This window comes from Engystomops pustulosus, chromosome 6 (assembly GCF_040894005.1).
Source record: "Engystomops pustulosus chromosome 6, aEngPut4.maternal, whole genome shotgun sequence".
In the NCBI taxonomy this organism is placed as follows: domain Eukaryota; kingdom Metazoa; phylum Chordata; class Amphibia; order Anura; family Leptodactylidae; genus Engystomops; species Engystomops pustulosus.
This window is the reverse complement of record NC_092416.1, coordinates 170,898,202-170,913,995: the sequence shown is the minus strand read 5'-3', so window position 1 is coordinate 170,913,995 and position 15,794 is coordinate 170,898,202. Positions and strand designations below refer to the sequence as shown.

At 45.9% G+C, this 15,794-nt stretch overlaps 1 protein-coding gene across 1 annotated transcript in view; it reads left to right on the top strand.

The window, feature by feature from the left end:
• The window catches only part of EPN3 (epsin 3), a 28,635-nt gene extending 18,487 nt beyond the window's left edge, over window positions 1-10,148 (top strand). Inside the window, exons 5-10 of the mRNA XM_072112370.1 lie at window positions 616-720; window positions 4,497-4,629; window positions 5,772-5,951; window positions 7,085-7,183; window positions 7,272-7,484; window positions 9,335-10,148. Coding sequence (XP_071968471.1) covers window positions 616-720; window positions 4,497-4,629; window positions 5,772-5,951; window positions 7,085-7,183; window positions 7,272-7,484; window positions 9,335-9,708 — 1,104 coding nt within the window. The 3' untranslated portion in view covers window positions 9,709-10,148. The remainder of the gene's footprint in view (window positions 1-615; window positions 721-4,496; window positions 4,630-5,771; window positions 5,952-7,084; window positions 7,184-7,271; window positions 7,485-9,334) is intronic.
• The last annotated feature ends 5,646 nt before the right edge of the window (window positions 10,149-15,794 follow it).

The following is a 15,794-nucleotide window of genomic DNA, read 5'->3' as shown; positions in this document are numbered from 1 at the left end:
CTGTGAGGTCAGCGAGTAACTGATGAAATATCATCACTGCAGGACCATTTGGCTCTGCAGGGGCGGGGCTTGTAAAGGTGATCGGTTATTTCTTTGTTTTAGACAGTTTCCTTCTCTTAGTTAGTTATATAAATATCAGACATCCCTAATGCAATCAATTTTTATTTATATTTCTTACATTTTAACAAATTCTGAATAAATCAATAGCTTTGGTGTTTATAGGAAAGTCTTTATTGTATTAGGGGAAAAAAAGCTTCTTTCTCCACATATCAAACTGCTTTCCGCGTCACTGAAAGCTGGATTTCACATTGATATCTCTGCTAAATCTAACCTATAGACAAAACGTTATAGAGGTCAGGATTCACAGAAGTCTTTGGAGATGGGGGTGGAGTCAGAGCAGCTAGGTCTCCACCCATGAGGACCAGAGAAAGAGTCTGCTAAAAAATGCTACATACACACATAATGTATTTATTAAGTGGGCTACTCTAATCCTAGATTGTAATGTATAGAATATCATCGGAATGTGTTAGTAATGTGTAACATATCGATACAATGTACATTATAAGACAATATTATTAGGTCCTAGATCTATAAACGAGTCTTGTCTGTATTTAGGAACAACAGGCTAAACAGGGTGAAATATCCTTGATTGGGAGGGCTCTGCTAGAGACACAATTGACAGGAGAAGAAGATCAGAGAGAACCCGTGAAGAAAAATGAGGTAATGATCTGTCTATGAACTCAATGGCGGACATGTATCATTATCTGCTAGTCAAATTGTCTCATTTTTGTCGTATTTACGACTTTTTTGCGACTTTTAACTGCAGGTTTTTCAAGTGAACCTTGGTCTGCACTTTGTGTAGTGTGCCTTATGTATCTTTATTTTCCAGGTATTCCGGTGTGACTTTTCACTTACCGTATATACTCGTGTATAAGCCTAGTTTTTCAGCACGAAAAATGTGCTGAAAAATCTTACCTCGGCTTATACACGAGTCAATTAAAAAAAAAAAAACTCACCCTCCGGCACCCGTATCCACGGCGGCGGCTCCCGTATCCTCGGCGGCGGCTCCCGGTCCTCAGCGTCGGCTTCCGCTTCTCTCTGCATTCTTCACTAGCCGGCAGTCGCGTCCACCGCTGCAGGATCCGCGAGCCGTGCCGAGTATTAAAGGTGAGTATCGTCGGAGGGTGAGTATTAAGTTTATTTTTTTATTAGCTTGGCATACTTGGGGCACGCTGTATACCACTTGGGGCAGGGCAGGCTGTATACCACTTGGGGCAGGCTGTATACCACTTGGGGCAGGGCAGGCTGTATACCACTTGGGGCAGGGCAGGCTGTATACCACTTGGGGCAAGGCAGGTTGCATACCACTTGGGGCAGGGTAGGCTGTATACTACTTGGGGCAGGGCAGGCTGTATACCACTTGGGGCAAGGCAGGCTGTATACCACTTGGGGCAAGGCAGGCTGTATACCACTTGGGGCAGGGCAGGCTGTATACTACTTGGGGCAGGGCAGGCTGTATACCACTTGGGGCAGGGCAGGCTGTATACCACTTGGGGCAGGCTGTATACCACTTGGGGCAGGGCAGGCTGTATACCACTTGGGATAGGGCAGGCTGTATACTACTTGGGGCAGGGCAGGCTGTATACTACTTGGGGCAGGGCAGGCTGTATACTACTTGGGGCAGAGCAGGCTGTATACTACTTGGGGCAGGGCAGGCTGTATACTACTTGGGGCAGGGCAGGCTGTATACTACTTGGGGCAGGGCAGGCTGTATACTACTTGGGGCAGAGCAGGCTGTATACTACTTGGGGCAGGGCAGGCTGTATACCACTTGGGGCAGGGCAGGCTGTATACTACTTGGGGCAGGGCAGGCTGTATACTACTTGGGGCAGGGCAGGCTGTATACTACTTGGGGCAGAGCAGGCTGTATACCACTTGGGGCAGGGCAGGCTGTATACTACTTGGGGCAGGGCAGGCTGTATACCACTTGGGGCAGGGCAGGCTGTATACTACTTGGGGCAGGGCAGGCTGTATACCACTTGGGGCAGGGCAGGCTGTATACCACTTGGGGCAGGCTGTATACCACTTGGGGCAGGGCAGGCTGTATACTACTTGGGGCAGGGCAGGCTGTATACTACTTGGGGCAGGGCAGGCTGTATACTACTTGGGGCAGAGCAGGCTGTATACTACTTGGGGCAGGGCAGGCTGTATACTACACCCTCGGCTTATACTCGAGTCAATAGGTTTTCCCAGTTTTTGGTGGTAAAATTAGGGGTCTCGGCTTATACTCAGGTCGGCTTATACTCGAGTATATACGGTATGTATCACATTTTTATTGCTAAATTTTGGAATTAAATTGGAATTATTTCATATGCTTTAAATGTTTAAAATTTTGCACAGTAACCTCTCTTGATAACTTCAGAAATGTTTGCATTTACATTTTTTTAAAATGTATTGGTTACTTCTAAGGGTGAGGTCACACGTAGCGCTTTTATTTCACTTTGGAACCAATATAAACGCAACATTAACGCATGTGTTGACATCACGTTTACTATGCGTTTTGTAAATGCAAATGTTAACAGTAATGTAATTAGGCAAATCACCTTTCCTCAGCCGTTGTAATAGGTTTCAAAATGCAATTAAAGCGCAATGTGTGACCTCACCCTTAACACCACGTGTGACCGCAGCCTCATATGTCATCATCTCCCCGGGGTGTGTGACTACACTGCTTAAAAGTGCAGGACACAGCCTCATATCCCAAATTAACAGTAGTGTCCAATCCTGTATATATAACGGCCTCACTTGGCTTGTGTCCATGTGGATTTGAGACATTTGCAACAAAAAGTCTCAAAAAGAAGCCAAAATGTGTGCCTGGATAGGAAAAACGCAAAAAAAAGGTGCAAAAAAAACCGCCAAATGTCTCAAAAATTCACCGCAGAGAGACCAAACTATGATACACGTCCCCCAATGAATTATATATATATTTTTTGGGATTGGGCTTGTAACCCCTCCTGATGTTTCAAAAAATTCCTCTGTTTTCCCTCCTTTAACTCTGTTATTCCTCCGGGCAATGCATGAATGACTGAACAACTAGGAGTTACCATTGTTTCCACATGTCTGGTACTACTAGTCATGATTGGACTGTGTCTGACTAGTAAGGGACACATCCCCAACGGGTAAAACTAAGATGTCAATGTAATAATAATGATATTAATCATCTTTATTTATATATCTCCATCATATTCTGTAGCGCTTTACAAATCAATGTATTCATATATCCACAAGAGGAATAACAGAGGAACAGTACACTGCCAATTACTCAGAAAAGAAGGAGATGTAGTTGATTACTGACATAGATGTCTCAGGAGAGGGGAGAGGTCTTCTATACAGAAAGGGATTATGGGGGTTGTGGTATTTGTGCACAAAGTAGCCACATCCACGTTTTCTGTGTCTGCAATTTTTTTTAATAATCCTCTAAATGGTTAAATATTGAATAAGTGCAGCTTTATTTCAGCTCACCACCTCTTGATGTACAGGTACTGGCATATGACTAGTCTGATTTGCTTTAAATCCAGTAATGATCATTATATATCTGACTTATGGGAAGATTTTCTGGCTGTACCGGCTCATCCTGTACCTAATCCCTTCCGCGGACTGAGGTGACCTTGATAAACCGAGAAGCCAGTGACTCTTGCTGTAAATCTTAAAGAATAAAACATAGATTATGACTATATAAAGAAAACCTGACATTTTGAATTTAGTATCTTATCTGCAGGCAGCATGTTATAGAGCAGGAGGAGCTGAGCAGATTGTACATAGTGTCCTATCTGCAGGCAGCATGTTATAGAGCAGGAGGAGCTGAGCAGATTGTACATAGTGTCCTATCTGCGGGCAGCATGTTATAGAGCAGGAGGAGCTGAGCAGATTGTACATAGTGTCCTATCTGCAGGCAGCATGTTATAGAGCAGGTGGAGTTGAGAAGATTTTACATAGTGTCCTATCTGCAGAAAGCATGTTATAGAGCAGGAGCAGCTGAGCAGATTGTACATAGTGTCCTATCTGCAGGCAGCATGTTATAGAGCAGGAGGAGCTGAGCAGATTGTACATAGTGTCCTATCTGCAGGCAGCATGTTATAGAGCAGGAGGAGCTGAGCAGATTGTATATAATGTTCTATCTGCAGGAAGCTTGTTATAGAGCAGGAGGAGCTGAGCAGATTGTACATAGTGTCCTATCTGCAGGCAGCATGTTATAGAGCAGGAGGAGTTGAGCAGATTGTACATAGTGTCCTATCTGCAGGCAGCATGTTATAGAGCAGGAGGAGCTGAGCAGATTGTACATAGTGTCCTATCTGCAGGCAGCATGTTATAGAGCAGGAGGAGCTGAGCAGATTGTACATAGTGTCCTATCTGCAGTCAGCATGTTATAGAGCAGGAGAAGCCGAGCAATTTGATTGAAGTCTGTTGTAAAACCTTTCCCTCTCTCGCTCCTTCCTCAGACACACTTATATGATCTCATCGATATATTTGGGCCTACACAACCCCAAGCCTCGGATATTTGGGATTCCCAGGTTTCCAGGTCTCTTCCATCTACAAGCACAGACTCTTTCTTCCCAGCCTGGGGATCAACAAGTAAGTGTCATCATAAAGTGCAGGATGGGGAAGCGCTTATTGTACATTGTCATATGATGATGATGTTTCTTAAAGACATAATTGTTATGTGATTCATAATTAGAGACGTCGCAGGGCTGGCCTCGGGCTCTACAGCCTTAGTGTAGACGTACACTATAGGGGGAGATTTATCACAGAGCAGGGATGTTCTACTTGCTCATGGAAACCAATCAGAGCTCAGCTTTCATTTTCCCACATCTATTTATAGAATTAATGCTGAGCTCTGATTGGTTGTCATGGGCAACTACAACGGTTCTGCTCTCAGACCAGTGCGGCCTAGTCCTCCTGAGGGGGGAAATTAAGCCGCCTCCCAAGTGCCACCTCATAGAGATCTAATTTGCATATTTCCTTTCCCAGGGAGCATTGCCTGGCACTCAGTATTCCTTATACTGGCTATAAAAGTCTCCACAAGGAGAAACTAAAACCCCCGAGATATGTGTTAACCAAATTCAACTTCCAAATAATTTTTTACATAACAATCTTATACTGTGTCCCCTGAGTCACCATAAGTCATATGAGTGAACACAACAATATTATACTAAAAATACCTCCATAAAGTACTCAATTAATACTGACTAATACTAGCCACCACATAATAGGCCCTACCTAAGTTCTGTGTGAATATTTTGAATAAAGTTTTTTTTTTTCAATCAAAATAAAACAGGTCCTACCCATCCAAGATCAGTGGGACAGTATGGGATTTAGGTGCTGTCCCAAGTAGTGATGGGAAGTCCAGCTCACTAAAAAGATCATTTGGCTCCCAAATGACTCCCTAATTAATTGTACATTGAGCCATTTTTTCGGTGGCCAGCATCCCGATTCATTCCACATTTTTTCAGGTTAAAAGGGGTGTGGTCACCCATTTAAGGGTGGAGCCACTTCCCGTCGATTGTGATGACCCCAAGCAGTGGGTGATATGTCTCAACCTCAACTATACAGTATCTGTCCTCAGGATAGAGTAGGCCCCTAGGGGCAAGCAATTTCAGGCCTATAACGGATGTCCACCATGTGTAATTACCAGAAATGACAATTATCGTCCAGTTTTCTGTGACGTCCACGTCTCACCATACACATGATGGCTGTGTCTACATTTCTCCTTACAGCTCAGAATCCGGGTTCAGTCCCCTCCGCCTTACCCTGGGACACTTCCCCTCAGAGTCCTCAGTTTAAAGCCGGAAACACGAGTCAAAGTATAATATTCGGTTCTGACGAACCCACAGTCTGGCAAGAGCCGCAAGTTGTGAAGAGCCCCAAATCCGATCCCTGGGGGGAGAGCAGGAAAAGTGAGTATGACAAATAGAGAAGCTTAAATTTCACCCATTTGGAGGAAGGTTATAGCTTAACCTAGTGCAATGGGGGGAAGGGTGTCCTCACACTGCTGTGCTCTGTGTCACTGTCACTAACCTCTGCAAATATTAGTAAACATATAATTAGTATATTTATTAATCCTTCTACAGTTTCTATTCAAAGCAACTTGGAAGAACCATGTTCGAGCTAAGAGCACAGCAGTGTGTGAGAACATCTGCCACCTCCCCATCCCTTCCCCTCCTCTGCACTTGGCACTTGGTTGAAGCCACAACCTTGGAAAATAAAGCCATATTTCACAGGCCTGCTGCTACTAAGAAAACACACAAGTTCTGATTACACTGGCTGCAGAGAGCTAAGAGAACAGCAGTGTGAGGACACATCCCCAGTGCATTTGGTAGAATCCATAATCCTAGCATATAAATACATATTTAACAGCCCTGCTGCTACTAACAAATTGCACAAGGTGTGATTACACAGATCTCCAGACACAATACCTAACACTGGTTGCAGAGAGCTTAGAGAACAGCAGTGTGAGAACCCCCTGTCCCCCGTGCACTTGGTAGAATTCATAATCCTATCACATAAATACATATTGAACAGTCCTGCTGCTACTAACAAAACACACAAGGAGTGATTACACAGATCTCCAGACACAATACCTAACACTGGCCGGAGTTATGCATAGTGTTAAATATAAGGAAGATGTTCTTAACGGGAACCTCTCACCAGAGACTTTTTTTTAGCCTACCCCATGATCCCACAGGCAATTAATAGCATATCCCCAAACTTCCCCTACTGTTATTTTTGGATCAAATGATAACTTATATTAAACTTTACCTGGCCCCCTTGGTGAGTTCCTCTTGGCACACACCATGTGCCCCCTTGGAGGAGAAGCCTTTTACACAGGAGGGGCGGGGACTTGGTTCTGTGATGAACACGCCCAGGGGACACATGGAACACAACTGGCAGGGAGCCAACGAAAGTTTAATATAAGTTATCATTTGATCCAAAAATGATAGAATTTTGATCTGGTGACAGGTTTCTTTTAAGACATGTTGACGAAAGTCCAGAGAAATTAATTCAAATTTTTTGATATTCATCTACTTAGGTCCTGAAGACATCATGTATGATATATTTTCAACACCTCTTCCAACTTCAGACAAAGATGTTAAACCATCCTCCCCTCTTAAGGCGGAGAACACATTTGGTGAGCTCCTACGACATATATAACGCTCCCCCCTGGTCATGTCACACCCCTCTATATTTACTACAATTACTTTGTTTCGCTATCACAGATCTGGACCTCTTTGGAGACGTCGTTCCTACTTCCAAGCCTTCTACAGACAGTACAGATCGAAAGGCTGAAGAACCCGTAACTGATACCAACCCCAAACCTCGCTGTAACACTCCAGAGTTGTTTTTGGAACCTGCTGCCCGTTCATTAGTTAATCTAGATAGCCTTGTATCTTATGGGGATGGCATCAAAAACAAAAACCCCTTCTTGTCCGGTAAGTAGACGCAACCCTTAGTGTCTTCATATTAGACATAATGAAACAACATGCAGTGATCGGAAGAACAGGAAACCAAGTCCCCTTGAATCCCCCGAATGGAGCCCAGATACACGTCACCCTTCGATTTGTTTGCTTCTATAGGACTTCCAGAATGTTATGTCTCCAAAGATGTGAATGGTGCACAGGAGGAGACTTCTGGCCCCAGGTTCTCATGGTCTTTGGCGGTCCCAGTGGTCAAATCCACAGTTTCAGGCTACAGTATTAGTTTAGTAAAAACCAATAATAATGTGTGGTGCTGCACCTTCTCTCCTATGAGCTATCCACAACGGTCCTAGATGGATCCAGCAAACATCCACTATCAGGTAATCCAGTAGAATAAAAATTCTTCTTATGACCGGAGCTCTAAATCCAAATGACGATCCATGCACGATTCCTCCTTATTTATGTGCCAAACACAAGGGATCACTTTCAGGGATAAGTCACCGTTCAGACCAGAAACAGCAAATGTTTTCACTCCTGTCCTAGTCTCCTCCACTCACTGTTTATAAGAGACATATCCAGACATAGTGTAGACTGTTTCACAATTTTAAAACTTTTTATTCAAGTTCTACTCACATATATAGATAAAAAATGCGCATGTCAAAAGTAACTCCACGAGGACGCCAATCCTTGCCCGACCCAGGGTTTCGCCCCGGAAGAAGCATAGAGGCGAAACCCTGGGTCGGGCAAGGATTGGCGTCCTCGTGGAGTTACTTGTGATATGCACATTTTTTATCTACATATGTGAGTAGAACTTGAATAAAAAGTTTTAAAATTGTGAAACAGTCTACTGGATTACCTAGTATTAGTTTAGTGCCTGAGCCCACCGGAGGATCCGCTGATTCTCTGGTGGTCCAGTCAGACTCAGCCAGTCAGCCACCAATGATTAGAAGTTTATCTCTTATCCATATAAATGGTTATTTGGAGTAATGTTTATCTTATAGAAGATGACATAGAAGAGAACTACTGAATGAGCGTCTTGATATTATGCATAATGAAACAACACGCAGTGTGTGCCCCTTATGGAATGGGGCCCATATGCACATGTCAACCTTTGCCTTTGTTTACTGTTCACTTTTGCAGGGAAGTGAGTGGTGTACAGATTTTTCCCCCAGATCCTCATGACCTTTGGGGTTACCAGCGTTCATATCCAGATAAAGTGTCAAGCTAGGGATGGGGGGGTACAATTTTCAATCAAGCTCTAGGAAATAGATCCTGGTAAAGTCCATTGGGTTATCTTCTGTTGGATCCCCAGGGTTCAGTATTGGGTTAGAACCCAAGCCGACCATAGGGTCCTCAGTCTGACACTACCACCAATGATCAGACCCTTATCTCTTATCGATAAGAAATGGTCAAGTGAAGTAGTTTGTGTTTTAGGGCATATGACATAGGTGCAGTGTAAGACAGGGGCTTTCTAGACCCACCAGGTAAGGTTAACCCTTGGTCCAACTCCTCATCAAGAACTAGGTAATGGAGCTTCATATTCTGCAAACTGGGTCATCTTCTGCTTGATTTCTGAAGCTCGATATTAGATTAGAGCCTGGGCCCACTGGAGGATCCTCTGGTACTCTGGTGGGACAGTCTGACACTGCATAGAAGAGATGAAGTCAATGAGGGAAAGCCAAAACCTACATTTTTATAAGCAGTAGGGTATTTCTAGAAGGGGCTCCATTTGGCCCCCTATTGCTCCTGGGACTCGTTGTTACCGCATCCTCTGCACCTCCTTAAGTTACACCCCTGAGGTTTTAGCATATCTGCCCTGTTGCATTAAAACATTTTGGACTAACAAATTTCATTTTGCTTTCTAGGTCTGAAGGAACCATCACCCACCAATCCATTCCAGTACGGAGACGGGAAGCCTTCCCTCAACCAGATGCGAGCTACGTCTCCTATGCCAACTACAGCCGCACAAATGCCAATCCAGAATATCAGTCTTTTGCCAATTAACTCATTGGATGCTGGAGTTAATAACTTAAGGACCATTTCTCCATTGCCCGGAATCATGGCGCCATCTACCGTTCCACTTCCGATGCCACTTCAAAGTTTCCCCCCTGCCGTAAGCCTTTACCCATCGCTCAATCTGTCATATCCTCCAGTGGTGCAGCTAAATCAACTCCCCTCGGCTCTGCCCCAACCCATCCTGCCCAACCCCACACAAGTGTCTAACAACCCCTTCCTCTGACCGGGGCGTTCCCCCTCTTACTTATCGCTTTTCTTATTTTAGTGTCTACATTCTACGACTTCCTGTTCCCGGGATAGAAGCGATGTAATCATTCTGTATTATTACAGCTTACAAATCATAAAAACAATAGATGTTTTCCATAGAAACGAATGCTCCTCGGTGTTGTGCGTTTAATTATTTGGGAAATTATGAAGTCGTTACGAGGGATATAGGTTTTTAATGAGTGATAATTATGTATCTGGGTCACTGCTAAGTGGAAGGGAATGATGGTGAACGATGAGATTTAGGGTAACAATACTTGCCTGTCACATTGCTATTATTACCGAGTTAATTAACATAATTGCTGAATCACAGCAAAAACCACTATGGACTGAGACCGCGTAACAAAAGTTCTCCGATACATGCCAATGGTTGGAAACTTCTACATGGAGCAGAGGGCCACCCGAAGGATCGATGGTATATCAAAGTGTATGTCCGAGCAGCTCCTGTCCATGGGAGGGAAGGGGGGGTAGATATATTTTGTGACAAACCCCTTTAAATGACCCTTAACGTTAAATAAATCATTGGTACTAGTAGCTACAAAAATCTTATCAGAACTCCACTTACTCGTCAGCCCTCCTAAACCGCAGAATTCTCTGAAATCTCTGCTGAATTCTTGCAAGCTAGATAGACAGAAGCTTGCTGGGGTGTCCGATTTCGTAGAGGTCTATGGAGAGGGGAGGGGGAGCAAGCTAGATAGGCAGAAGCTTGCAGAGGTGTCGGATTACATAGGGGTCTATGGAGAGGGGAGGGGGAGCAAGCTAGATAGGCAGAAGCTTGCAGAAGTGTTGGATTACATAGGGGTCTATGGAGAGGGGAGGGGGAGCAAGCTAGATAGGCAGAAGCTTGCAGAGGTGTCGGATTACATAGGGGGTCTACGAAGAGGGGAGGGGGAGCAGTGAGTGTCCACTCATCAGCAAAGAGGGAAAAGCAAATTTGCAGACAAGACTACAGAAAAATAAACAGGGACATATCCTTCATAAGACTGACACCAGTTGATCGTACTGAGTATAACGGGGGGTGGGCTGTTGGATTTCTACTATGGAATCTATCATTTCACCTGATAAACTAGCAATTTTTGAATTTTGAAATTTTGAATGGACTCTCCAAAGTGACTCGGAGATAAGTGTGAGTGAGGGATGTTTCAGATAAACGAAAGGAATAAATAAGAAATCTTCAGAGTGTGCTACTTAAAGGAGTGTCCAGTGACAATAAGTTAGCCACTATTCACAGGATAGGGTTTAACCTGCTGATCTGTGGGGGTCTCAGGGATGTGACCCCCATGCTTGTGGAAATGGGAGTCTGGTATACCCCAGATGAATAGAACATCCAGTTGTGTATGTACCAGCTGCTCTATTCAATCTTTGCATAGAGCTGTGCTTGGCTGTCCCCATCAGTCCCATAGGTAGAGAATTGGGGTGCAACAACGGTAAGGCCCCCACTGATTATCAAGTTAGCCCCTATCTTGTGGAAAGGGGCTAACTTGTTGACATTGGACAAGCCCTTTAATCAGAGATGCTACCTCGAAGAACATTTTAACAGATAAAGTTGAGCCATCATGGCTGGGGACCACATAGTCTACCCTGTGTAGCTGTAGGTCTATCAGTGGTTACCCTAGTCCTGAGATGCCGCCAGTAACTCGTTGCGGCTTCATGTGTCTTCATGGCTGTTACCACTACCTTCTACAAACCCCTTCCGTGAACATGTCCATCAAATGATGTTTTTTCTTCAACCACTTCAACCAGAGATACTACCCCGAAGAACATCTCAGCAGATAACGTTGTGCCATCATGGCTGTGGACTACGTAGTCTACCCTACTGTGTAGCTGTAGGTCTATGAGTGGTTACCCGAGTCCTGAGATGGTGCCACCAGTAATTCGTTGCGGCTTCATGGGTCCTCATGGCTGTTACCACTACCTTCTACAAACCCCGACCATGAACATATCCATCATATGATGTTCCTCTCATTAACCAGAGATACTACCTCGAAGTACATGTCAACAGATAAAGTTGTGCCATCATGGCTGTGGATCACGTAGTCTACCCTACTGTGAAGCTGTAAGTCTATGAGTGGTTATCCTAGTCCTGAGATGGTACCAGTAACTCGTTGCGGCTTCATAGGTCCTCATGGCTGTTACTACTACCTTCTACAAACCCCTTCCATGAACATGTCCATCATATGATGTTCTCTCTTCAACCAGAGATACTACCTCGAAGAACATCCCAACAGATAAAGTTGTGCCATCATGGCTGTGGACCAAGTAGTCTACCCTACTGTATAGCTGTAGGTCTATGAGTGGTTACCCTAGTCCTGAGATGGTGCCGCCAGTAATTCGTTGCGGCTTCATAGGTCCTCATGGCTGTTACCACTACCTTCTACAAACCCCTTCCATGAACATGTCTATCATATGATGTTTTCTCTTCAACCAGAGAACAATCCCAGTGTTTTGCACCTGTGACGGTTCCACTGCAACATCCCCCACCGGGGCCTAGCCTTAAAGGTGAGGCCTGGAGACAGCCGGGGCCCGCGGTACCGGAGTGGCTGGCGGTTGCGGCCTAAGCACGCTATTGTCACGGTGCTTGGTACGGGGGGAACCGGAGGGCTGTCCTACAGCCTGGCAGGTCTCCAGCAGGGTGGTGTTGGCAAGAAAAGATGAGGGAGAGGCTGCTATAGCGGATCTCCCTGGGGCAACCCCTTAATGTCCCAAGTGTGAGTCTCTGGGTGATGGACAGGGTGCCGGTGATGAAGGCAGCCGTATTAGCAGGGACCAGACGGAGACAGAAGTTGAAGAAAACAACTTACAGTTCTTTATTTGAACCGCAGGAACCGCAGCAAACGTGCCTTTAACAGGTAGGTAGGATGCCGAGATGTGAGCTGGAGGGAGCCTCAGGAGATAGTTCACCAGCCTGGATGTAGAGGGCAGGCTGGGAGGCAGCTGTGTCCTGGTAGGAAGCTTCAGCTTGTCCTGTAGGGCTTCAGGTATCACCTTCAAAGGTAAGATGATACCCCTTTTCCTCACTACACTAACTCTAGTCTATTACTCCACCCTTCAGAGGCAGGGGCTAGGCTCTTCCTGCTCTGGTATGGGCTAGACAGAGATTACTCACTCACTCACTACACAGACTGAGAGACTTCTCTCAGTCCAACTCTCTAAGAGTGCTCTAGAACATTCCTGGGCCAGAGGTTTTATTACCTCCCTTTGGTCAGGTGGTGGCTGCTCCTCCAATCACATCTCAGCTCACAAAGCACAGGATGTAACACAGACATTGGTCAATATAATTACATCACAACTTAACATCTGCCTTGCCAGGCAGGATTAACCACTGCAATTTCCCCTTTGATCCTATAAGGACCATGTAGTGTAATATGGTGTTACCTACAGGTGGGACGTATTCGCAAGCACTACCTCGCCATTGCATCGGCGAGGGTGTTGCATACCCCGGGGGCAATTGAAAGAGCCGCCCTCGGCTCGACTACAGATGGTTTAGGGCACGGAGGGGGCTAAAGGCACTTCTGGGAAGTGCAGGCTATGTGAGGTGTAGGGACAAACCGCCCATGGTCCTGGAGACAGGCACCTGGGTTGGTGTCGGACTAAGACAAAAACATATAGCTGTATGACAGTTGGTCGCTGACGCCATTAAACCGAACTGTACAGTAGGAAAGGTGTGGTGTCATGTCCTGTAATCCACTCCTTGCACCAAGGCCTGTATATTTGTTGTATCAACACTTCTTCCCTGGCGGCAATTATATAAGGTGTCTATCTGCATTGCGTTAGCATATGCGACACAATAAAACATTGTACTACATAGAGACGGTCCGACACAGCCACTCTACAACCTGAAAAGCCTATGAAAGGGTTAATGCAGACTACTGGCATATATGACAGTGTGCAAACAGGTTAATTCACATTGGCTTAGGAGCCCAATGGGTACACATCTTGAACGTTACAAACGTTACAGAGGTGGATAGGCTACTCAGGGTAGCACGGTAGTAAATGTCTCTTTTCCTGCAAAGGAAAGGCATAAAAAGTGCAAACAGAATGTCCGTACCTAAAATGAAGGCATTAAGTGCAAAATAGTAGTCAATGGCCACTTTTCCCTTGTAGTATCTGGCAAAAGTCTCTCAGAAGGTCTCTAATGACAAAGTCCATCTTCTGGGTACAGCCCTTGATGTGGGGAAAAGTGCACTGAGATGCAAAGGGTCTCCTCTATGTGGAGAGGGACAGAGTCCTTTGAAGAAATTATCTGCTGTGGCAGAGGAAGGGGTGCTATCATAGCACAGGACAATAATCAGTTCAAGGTATGTCTCTTGACTGAGATAAATAAGGGTAAGAGTCTCAGGAAAGTCTCTGGCTCTTTAGGGTAAGGACAGAAATATACAATATGTACAGTACCTGAAGTGGGCTACAGCCCTTCAGGGGTTACTCTGCGTCTTCTTCGGTGGTAAGTACTTCGGTGTCAGAAAAACGTACCTGCCTCCTGCTCCTGCGGGTCACCAGCTGGTACTCCTGCAGGTACGCAGGAGCTTTACCTTTTGTCTCCCTTTGAGACCTTCGAAGTTCCGGCCTGGAGAAGATAACAATCTCCTCATCGTCGTCCTCTGATTCAGGCGCTGGAGTCGGAGTCTCAGCTGGCTCTGATGTTTCAGGGGTTGCAGACAGTGGAGCCGGATCATCCTCCACAGGCAGCAGTATTGGAGACTGCGGTGGGGATGATGGTCTCTGCGAGGTACCTCTTACTGGAGTGGAAACAAAACAGAATTGAGGCACAGTCACAAGTTCCAAGAAACTGGGGGTAGGCGAACACAAGGAGGTCTGTAAGTTGGGGGTCGAGGTGAGAGGTGTAGACATAGGGGCAAAAGGACGAAGACATCTCTTCAGTCGGTTCCTATGTACCCGGAGGGGTGGACGGTCTCCTCTGGAAATCTCGTAGACTTCAGGGGAGAGACTGTCCCTAACTAGGTATGGCTCACGCTCCCAACGCCCATCTAGCTTACTGGTAGGATGGTTGTTGCGCAGCCACACTCGATCTCCTGGGGCAAAAGGCTCAGCACAGGCATTACGATCGAAGTCCCTTTTTTGTTTCTCTCGGGCCTCTTCCAACCGCAGATCCACAACTTCTCTGGCATCCGCCAGGCGCCTCTGGTGTTCGTGAACCCAGTCAGTCTGAGGGAGTAAAGACTGGGAATCAGGGGACTCCATGTCCCAGGTCATATCAGCAGGGAGATGGCCGTGTCTCCCGAACATCAGATAATACGGGGTGTATCCTGTGGAGCAATGAGTGGTATTGTTGTACAGGTACACTAATTCGGGCAATAGTTTTGGCCAGTCAGCCCTTTTTGCAGGGGTCAGAGTCCTCAGCATATTGATTAGAGTCTGATTCATCTTTTCACACAGCCCGTTGCCTTGGGGATGATAGGCTGTGGTCCTCAGCATCTTGCAGCCATATAGAGTACACAGCTCCTGGAAGACTTGGGACTCAAATGCTGTTCCTTGGTCTGTAAGGATCTGGTCCGGACAGCCATAGGGGAGGATGAAGCTCTTCCACAGGGCCGCTGCGGTAGTCCTTGCAGACAGATCTCTGACAGGTACTGCAACCACAAATTTGGTATAGTGGTCGATGATCGTAAGAGCATAACTGTGACCGGATCTGCTGGGCTCCAACTTCACGTGGTCCAATGCCAGGATCTCCAAAGGCCGTTGGCTCACAATGGGACGTAGAGGGGCCCTTTGATTGTGTCGCTCTCCTCGAGCGATGGCGCAGGCTGGGCATTCTCGACACCAGGCTTCAATGTCGGATTTCATATTGACCCAGAAGAATCGCCTTCGGAGGGTGGCTTCAGTCTTCTGAGCGCCAAAGTGTCCAGACTGGTCATGGTACATTTCCAGTACTATCTTGGCGTCCCTCCTGGGAATCACAATCTGGTATAGCCGGTCATAAGTGATAGGGTCCAGAGTTCTTCTCTTTAGCAGACCCTGGTGCATGCTCAGAGTCTTTCTCTGGCGCCACAATTGAGACAGTTCTCCATCAGCTCTTCTGCGCCGGAT